This window comes from Aphanomyces astaci, assembly GCF_000520075.1.
Source record: "Aphanomyces astaci strain APO3 unplaced genomic scaffold supercont1.25, whole genome shotgun sequence".
NCBI classification, from domain to species: Eukaryota; Oomycota; class Saprolegniomycetes; order Saprolegniales; family Verrucalvaceae; genus Aphanomyces; species Aphanomyces astaci.
Window position 1 is genome coordinate 392,851 of NW_009798288.1, and position 8,997 is coordinate 401,847.

The 8,997-nt window shown below is 47.5% G+C and overlaps 1 protein-coding gene across 1 annotated transcript in view; it reads right to left on the reverse strand.

Moving 5' to 3' along the window:
* Nucleotides 1–3,683: 3,683 nt before the first annotated feature.
* H257_09895 (hypothetical protein) overlaps nucleotides 3,684–8,997 on the reverse strand; it is a gene marked incomplete at both ends in the record, with an annotated part of 5,941 nt that continues 627 nt past the window's right edge. Inside the window, 9 exons of the mRNA XM_009836275.1 lie at nucleotides 3,684–4,493; nucleotides 4,616–5,198; nucleotides 5,250–5,431; nucleotides 5,466–6,059; nucleotides 6,102–6,610; nucleotides 6,700–6,887; nucleotides 6,927–7,249; nucleotides 7,308–7,329; nucleotides 7,401–8,074. Of these exons, the coding sequence (XP_009834577.1) occupies nucleotides 3,684–4,493; nucleotides 4,616–5,198; nucleotides 5,250–5,431; nucleotides 5,466–6,059; nucleotides 6,102–6,610; nucleotides 6,700–6,887; nucleotides 6,927–7,249; nucleotides 7,308–7,329; nucleotides 7,401–8,074 (3,885 nt within the window). The remainder of the gene's footprint in view (nucleotides 4,494–4,615; nucleotides 5,199–5,249; nucleotides 5,432–5,465; nucleotides 6,060–6,101; nucleotides 6,611–6,699; nucleotides 6,888–6,926; nucleotides 7,250–7,307; nucleotides 7,330–7,400; nucleotides 8,075–8,997) is intronic.

Below are 8,997 nucleotides of genomic sequence, written 5' to 3' on the forward strand. Positions count from 1 at the left end.
AAAATTAAGCCTTTTCGGGTTATGTCCGCCTGATAAATCGTTCTGAGAATTATATGTCTCCAGATTTGCGGAATGGAGGAAGTACTATCTATGTATGGCAGTACTGTAACGATGGGTCAGACCCTGTTGAATTATTTCACCATTATCAGTATAACTTGATGTTTGTATAGGCATAACCCATAATGGCCACAAAGATGACCAACCTAACCCTACCATAACCCTACCATAACCCTCGCATTTTTATTGGTTGGAAATTATACTAAGAGTGACATGATTGGCTAGAACAGGAATATAATTATGTGATTCGTTGAAGTAATCTCATACAAATAACAAGTGAGGTCTGAGGTGACCCATTATTCTACCATAGCCATGGTACTCGACACATTCCCATTGAAAATACAATGTTCTGGTTGGTTAGATAACTAAACTCGTTTTTTACAAAATAACTTGTATAAATTTATGATGAAGTTACACTTAATATTTTTTTTGAGGAGTATCTATGAGGTATTTATAGCTGTATTGTATGTCTAACTGAAAAAGGCAAAACCGCACTTAATCCAGCAGTATCCGTATACGGATATTGTTATATTGCTAACTCTTATTACGGAAGACGGTAAGGTAAACCATCAATATCGCGAACACCTTTTGTGCACTAAAGTGTCAAATGTTTGAAGCACTCCACCACAAAATGTCCCTCGAATAAAAAAAACTAAGATCGTGTTCGGACGCACCAAGAATACGGTTATTTCGTGGATTCAGACTCTGGAATCCGATTTTTTGTGTTGGATTGACAAAAATAAAAACCGGATTCTGGAAACCATCGATTTTGATGGTTCTTGGAGGGATTGATTAGTATTCTGCTTTTCAGACGGAGTTTGGGGTTTCGGGGTGTTATATTTATTCTCCATTTATTCTCCGAGTACTCACAGTGATGAAAGGAACGTCGCAGCCGTGACTACATGTGATCAAGTTGTCCATCGCATGGTGTTTCTTCGCCAACTATTTAACTAGTCAACATGTAAGACCGTATTCATCTTCGTAGGAGATGAATTATATTCCTGCAGCGCAGAATGGGCTCCCCACTCGCTGAGTCAACAACTGATGTGTATGCAACTGACAAAAGCTACGTAAACTTAGACACACAGTTACTTATATCTCATCCTTGTAGAAGTCGGTACCAAGCTACTTGTATCTCTCCTTGCACAACTCAATGTGTTGGTCAAAACCCGCTACGAAGTCGTCGCACCATCGAATGGACCTTGAATGGCGAAGTGGATATCTTGCCCTCCAGTAAAGTTATATGATATGTAGCTACATACATATACAGTGGGTCTCAAAAGTCATCATACCCCAAAGAATTCGATACTTAAAGCAAGTGAATTACTGTAGGCACAATTTGTTACTTTTGCCTTGTACACCTGAAAAACACTTGGTTTTAGTATTGGATTAATTAAATTCAGTTCATTTTTCGAATTTGAGACTTTGAACCGCCCTAGTCGACATTAAACGTGATTATATCGAGTATGTTCCAATGGTAATGTTGTTGCCAAGTACATTGAGAAGGACATCTTCATTTGTTGTAAACTGTAGAACTGTGTTCATACGGAGATACGAGCCTTCTCCGAAGCCTCACCCATGAATAACCTATTTAACGCAAATGTAATCTTGAAGTTTGAAAAACTGACTTGGCACACTATGCCTACAGTATTTTCTGAAATTTCAAGACCAAATTCACTTGTTTAAGTATCGAATTCTTTGGGGTATGATGACTTTTGAGACCCACTGTACTTCTTCGTCTATGATCACGCTATAATCGCGCACTACGCTTGCAGCGGAACGCGTCGTATTCTGTAAACCCGGCGCAATCGCCGCCAAGAAAACGTCTACATGGCCGATTTTTGTGCATGGCGAAATGCAAAATTTCGGTCAGAATACTTGAATAATTCAAAATAGCACATTGTATTTCGTTTTATCTGACTGTCAAATGCCTAAAAAGAGTAGCCATAGATAGTGGAGCCAATCAAAAGGAGCAAAAACAAATGTAGACCAATGATATAGTTCCATTGACCAGGATGTGGCCAATAGAATACCAGTATTCTTGTGAATTTTCGGCATTTGGGTGACAGAGTTCCAATCGTGTTGTTTGGTGCAACGTTTTGACACAATCCGGATTCAAAAACCTAGATGATCATACTCAGGATTCTGGAGTCAGAATCCATTTTTGCTCCGAACTCGTCCTAAGGGTAGCGTTGGAAAATATAGATCCAGCTGGAGTTGTTAGTGCCAAGGAATGTCTTAACTGTAATAATGATAATCCAAAACTCAATTAACCACGAGACTTGTCCGTAGCGATATACGTCTCAGGTCAACTCTTGTGTGTACTGTCTACTTTACTACGTAACGTTAGTCTGCCTCTGTCCGGAAATGCTACTGTACTTGTAGCTCCAATTGAAAATCTGAGTTTGTACCTCTAGGTGAGCCCGTTGCTCTGCCGCCGGTGTTAATTGTCTGTTGGAGCAAGATATGTAGTTGTTGTTGCTACTTATTGTCGTCGTAGTTGAGCCTGGCATAGTTTTCAGACACTTTATATTTTTATTATGCGTTTTCAAAACTCTCCTATTTGCGGTTCAACGGGGTCCGGGATTTTGGGAAAAGATGGGAATCATCCCTTTTGCGGTGTGGTAGAAACCTTGCAGGTATGCTAACACTAAGTCGTGAATCTAAATTCACCAACGCTGTGATCTTTGACGCGTGGCGTGTTGACTTGAAAGCAGTTATTTCCACCTCTCAGGAACATCCGATAGCGCCGCCGTTTGACACACGACGTGTATGTCAGAATGCATGTCGGTGCCAACTTGCGGGTATGTCCAATCGTATCGCTAATTATCTCGTGACATGTTGTTCAGAACACAGTCGGCGCCATCTCGCGGTCACTCCAATAGCTTCACAGATGGACTTGTGATATGTTGGTCAGAGTACAGTCGACCCATCTTACAGGCATGACCGCTGTGTTAGATGTGGTGAACAGTACGACCTTATACACTTCGGAAGGATTTCGTCATTCCAGAATCAGTGTTTTCGAACTACCGCCGTGTTGTGTGGCATCACACGAGGAAAAATAATGCTGTAGAAACTTGGTGTGCAGGGTGGTTTGCTTCGTTGAGTACAGGAAGGGTTTCGGACCTGTACATATTTGTGTTGAACAACGTCACGAACAACAGGTCCGCCTACACACTTTGGACGGTGGATTCTACGTTACCACGGCGTTGTATGGAATGAAACTACGAACAACGTGTCCGTCCGGGGTCCTTCATGTGAAGGACAATGTGCTTCTGGAAACAGTAGGCTTTCCCACCTACGCTGCAGTGAAAAAGTGATGCATACAATATTTGGGGTCAAGTGTTGGGTAGGTATTGAAAATAGCTAGGGTTTCCTATATTTGATATGATGGTTGATGATACGATAGGGGAAATACGGCATGGTACGTATGATGCAGAATAGTTTATTTGCTTCACAAAGCATATTGTGCTCATGACTGTCATGTGAATGGATGTGTGCACGATATTTAGAAAGAATGAATTCCGTGTTATGGAGTAATTAATTTTCGTCGTTGGCAAAAATGGAGCGGTACACGACGTTCTGGGTGTAGATTCCTTCGAATCCGGGGAACTTGCCGTCCCGCACTAACTTTTGGCTCGAGACAGTGCAACATACAGTTGTCCATGAGAGAACACTGGGCTTGGCAAGATAAGTCCCACGCGACTTAACGTTTGGCCCTGAGACTTGTTGATGGTCATAGCAAATGCCAACAACTTCACTGGAAACTGGCGTCGCTTCAACTTGAAAGGGAGGTTGGTTTGGCTGCCCTTGTCGACCAAGGTGATGCGCGGTACGAAGACTCGCTTGTTGTCAAATGCACCGCCCATGATAGTTGCCTCGATGCACTTAGTTGACACTTTGACGACCCGCAATCTTGTCCCGTTGCATAGGCCCTGGGAGGGGCAAATGTTGCGCAAAAGCATGACTGGACATCCCACCTTGAACTCGAGCTTGTGCGGTGGCAAGCCGGATATGTTGATGGAATTCAGGAACTCGGAGGGAAATTCTATGGCCGTGTCGTCAACATCCTCGCCTTCTTGCTCGACTGAATCGGCTGAGAGGCAAGTGAACATGACAGAACTGTTCATCTTGCGCAGCACTTTGGCGTTGTATTTATCGACCCCGACGTTCTTGGGTGCCCAAATCGCTCGTTCAGACATGTACTCCGGGGGGTTGGCCGGGTTATTGATGTCGCCATAGATTTGGTCGATGTACGCGTTCAGGTCTTGATCGGTTTCCCAGTTCCTGGCAATTGCATCCGGCAGTCGGATCATGGGAGAGCCGTAGATCTCTTGTTCTGGATATGTTCCGTTTCCAATGTCAGCCAACGTCTTGGCCCATTCCTCGATACTTGCGTCGTCTGATCCACCACGCAGCCGCATGTTCTTTGTCAGCTTGACAATTTTCACGTCGTTCCAGATGCTGCTGCGTCTGAAGGAGGCCTCCACGTGGCCGATGGTGTGCCGCGTGGAAGGATTGGCAGGATTTGCTTGAAAACGCCCGAGAAAACAACAACCTTGCCGCCAAACAGGGCTGTGGGATTGTCCCTGATGTCGCGAATGGAACAGTCGACGGCCTCCAAGGCATGCTTGTGGATCATTGAGACCTCGTCCCATACAATGAGCTTGGTGTCTCGAATGATCTTTGCCAATGACGACTGCTTCGGAATGTGGCATAGGGACTTGTCGTTGAGGGTGGTAACGGGGATTTTGAATCGCGAATGTGCCGTTGTGCCGCCCATAAGCAGCAAAGCTGCCAGCCCAGACGATGCCACAACAAGCGCGATGTCCCCTTTGTCGCGCACTTTTGCCAACAGGATTTGAGAGACGTACGACTTTCCTGAGCATCCTTCGCCTTGGAGGAAGTACGCATTGCCTGATGCGTGCTCGTATATTTGGGCCAAAACGGTGGCCACAAAGGACCTGTGCTCGTCAGTCATGGTCGCAGCAGTGGCCAACACGTCGTTGAGGGCTGCACGCGTGTACGACGTTTCAATGACATAAAGCCGACTTCTTGGATCGTCCAGTAGTTGCCGTTCGCCCAAGTCTCGGAATATTTTGAATTCGTGGAGTTGAGGTAACGTCTGGTAGTCCAAAAGGCTCAGCCGATGATGTTGGAATCAGTTGTCGATGCTCTTGAGTGTGTAGAACATCGCCTTGCCAAGCATCATGTCTTCACTGAGTGGCTGTGGGAGTGCTTCGTTGCAGCGGCGCAGGACCCGAAGCCGCTTGTCCATGAAATCTGCTTTGAATTGGTCAAACAGAGCTCGCGTGTTCGCTGGCAGGCAATGCACCAAGATTAAGGTTGGCAAACAGTTCGTGCAGCTGTCCGTCTATGCAGTCCAACGTGGCTTGTCGAATACATACCACATACTCTTCGTCGTTTTCCAACAGACCCATGGACAGTGCAGCTTCTTCGTACGTTGGATACAGAGTTCCGTGAACTGTGCGCAGATCTTCGAAGGAAGTTGGTCCATACTTATGGCAAAGCAGGGTTCGAATGTAGAACCGCTTCTTTTGACGCGGACTGACCGAATCAATGCGGCCAATGACCTTGATGTGGTTCTTGCGTCCAACCCACAACTTGGTCTTTTGGTCAAATCGGAAGTACTGCGGGAAGTCCAAGTACAGGCAGTTCCTTGCAGGAACGCCGTCGCTCCCGGTCAAGCCTTGCGCGCAAGCGAGGAATAAGGATATCAATTTGGTCTTTTGGTTCCGGGCAACGACCGATTCTGCGTCGTGGGTTTCGTCGTAGGTGCAATGCTGTTGATCTTTCTCGAGCACGGGCAATACTTCGACAGCGTGGGACATCCCTTGCAGGTCGTAGCAGCGGATGCGTGTGATAGCTTCGAGGGAGCTCCCGTAGCGTCCTTCAACGTACTCCCGTGCTTTGTCAAGCATGGGCTGGCGTTCCTGGTCGGTGAAGACAGCGTACGTAATCCGATCGCTGCCCTTGTACACCTACTTGTACAGATACTTGACGGTGTTGATGCTTGTGCAAACCTCGACGTTGATGTGGCAGTTGTACTTGTGCACCAAGTACGGGTTGTGTGGCACACAGTACTGGTCTGCCGCCGTGTCGCGACGGTACTTGGCATATCCATCGACCCCCTCAGTTGTGGTAGCTTGCAGGGGCTGCGGAAAGCCTTTCTTGCACTTGCCAGTCTTGTCAGTGCAAGCCCTCGCACTTGGAATAGGCTGTCCATTGTCGTCGTATTGCACATGCGTGCACGTATGGGTCATGAAGTTCTTCACTAACTCGTGTAGCTGGGGGTTCTTGATCTCGTCTGGGATGCGCGCGGATACCACATAGTTGATGTCATCGACGGTCCTAAACTTGTCTTGGTCTTCCATGATGAGGAGCATGTGCACATGCGGCAAGCCACGCTTTTGAAACTCTTCAACACGCACGGATGCGACAACCTTGCCAAGGACGTGTTTCTTGTGGATGTCATCCTCGAAATACGTTAGCTTCGACTGAAACACGCATGTGACAATATCATCGCGTTCAGCTGACGTTTGATGGGGCTTGAGTTGACTGATGATCTCCGGCCAATTGGGGTTGCACGTCATGGTGACGAAGAGGCATGACTTCCCGTACTTGCGCGCGCAATTGCCATGGCGTTGAAGTAACATTTCTTCATGCAACGCTTGCCGCCAGTAAAGCTTGAAGGCACGATGGACTTGATGCCGACGTTGTGGAGCCCTGAGCGTCTCTCGGCGGCCTCCTTTACGCTTGCGTACAAATCGAATCGCAACTTGTCTCTGTTCTGCGAAATGTAGCGCAGCCTGTTGGTTTACACGCGAACGAAGCTGACCGTAGTGTACATCTTGAACAACATGGAGGATCGGTGCAGCATGTCGGAGAAGTCGCCGCCGTCTCGTTCTTGAAGCCAGTAGTTGAAGAACGCACGGAGAGACAATGCTTTCCCGTCGGTCTTCGTCATGGTGTACTCCCATCCAGAACCTCCCATTGGAAACAGGAGGGGAAACTGCAACGCGTCGTGAAGTGGATTCGTTTCTCGAATGGTTGTGAACCGGTTCGAGTTCAGACTTTGCAGAACGACATGACGGCCTTCTGTGGGTTCGCTGCCGCCTCCCTCCATGATTACCGCAAGCTGAGCCACGGTAGGCAAGTTGTGTGTTTGAGCCTGCGCGCCACCAACAGCCTTCAGGACAATTTGAAGATTGCCCCCCGATGTCCCGTACGCTTCCGCTCAACGCAAACGTTCTTTGGCAGTTGCATACGTTCTCGCCAATGGGTTGTGGAGATCCATCACTCGCTGTATCGTGGTAGTATACCGCGAACTGAACGCCGGAAACATGTTTCGTCGGTGTTGAAGTTGCTCCTCGCTGGTGTTCATGAAGATTTGGGCAAAACTTGGTTGTCGCAGGTTGCCACTTCTGTTCAGGCTGGGCTGCAACAGACCAATGTTGTGGGTCAGCTGGCCTTGAATACAATACGTCTTGGGGCCGCTGCCGCTGTGCCTGACCTCGTTTGTTCCAATGGAAGTGAAGTTGAACTGAGCGTTGTACTGACGGATGTGCTCGATGAAGTTACGCTGCTTGAAGAGATCTTTGAACGCTTGCATTTCTGGCGAGTCGGGGTAAACGTAAGGATCCATCTTGACCTTGCCCTTCAAACAACAAGGAAGGTTCTTGTAGTTGTGGGGTGTCAACTTTGCTCGGCGGTGCGAGCACGTCTTCGTTTTCCCAGGAACTTGCACCCGTGTGTGACCACCTTCCTCAAATACTTCGTACAATTGCCGTCCGACGGAATTCACAGGGATTCGGCATGGAGGCCGCGCTTGAATCGCATCTTGGACGGGAATTTGAGAAAGGAACAGTGGATCTCCGCCAAGATGGAGGGCGTCCTCGATGAATTGAACCTCCCCATGAATGACCGTGGGGTCTTCCTTTGGTCGAAAAGGATACGGCTCCAGCGTCAGATGAAGGCCGATGTCGTCGAGCACTCCCTAGACGAACTCAATTTCGACTTAGTGCCTCTGGGTCATCCAATGGCTGAAATGGACGCAAGTTGAGCTGAAAGTCCAAAACCGCCATCTCTTCACGGCCTAACTGCCACACTGTCCTGGTGATCTTGGGCGTAGAATTGAACTTCGCCTTCCCGTATGTCGACGCCGTCGCTACTGACTTCGCCCCTCCCTGGGCTTGCAAGGCTGTCACATGATTATCCGACCAAGGAGCAGATTCAAGTTATACGCAGTACGACTCAAACATCCCATTATATAATGGAAAACCTCGCTACCTGAAAAGGATTTTTCGAAGGTAGCGAACGTTAGGTCAAAGGAAAAAATTAACTTATCGTTTCACAAGAAGTTCACTAACTTATCGTTTCACACGAAGTTCACTACGCAAATTCCACCTGGCTACAGAGAACCGGGGAGAAACTCACCCGGGTATGCATGCCCTTATATATGGAGCGACAAAATATAAAATTAAAAAACACTAAACCCAGTGCCCTTCAATGATTGGACAAAAACAATTGTAACGTTACAGACTGACATGTCGCGAATCAGACCAAATCAACGAATCACTCCTCGAAAATAGCGCCAATCGATTCAGGAGGGGGGTTTACCTCGACAACCCTCCAACAGCGCACGAGAGAACCAACAACATATTACACAAGACGTCGATGGATGAACTGTATTCACATAAAACACAATTAAACTACTACTATCTCAGGTCGTGGAATAGCCTTTTCAAAGGACCGCTTTACGGCAACTTCCGAAATCATGCCCCAGCATCAAGAGGTTGGCACACGCTCGTGCAATTTGCCGGTAGTGGTTCCAACACACTGTGCAGGTACTCAGCGATCGCCACCGCGGACTCCTTGGACACATGGGCATCGAAATTGTCGGCGAGGATGACACTAGGG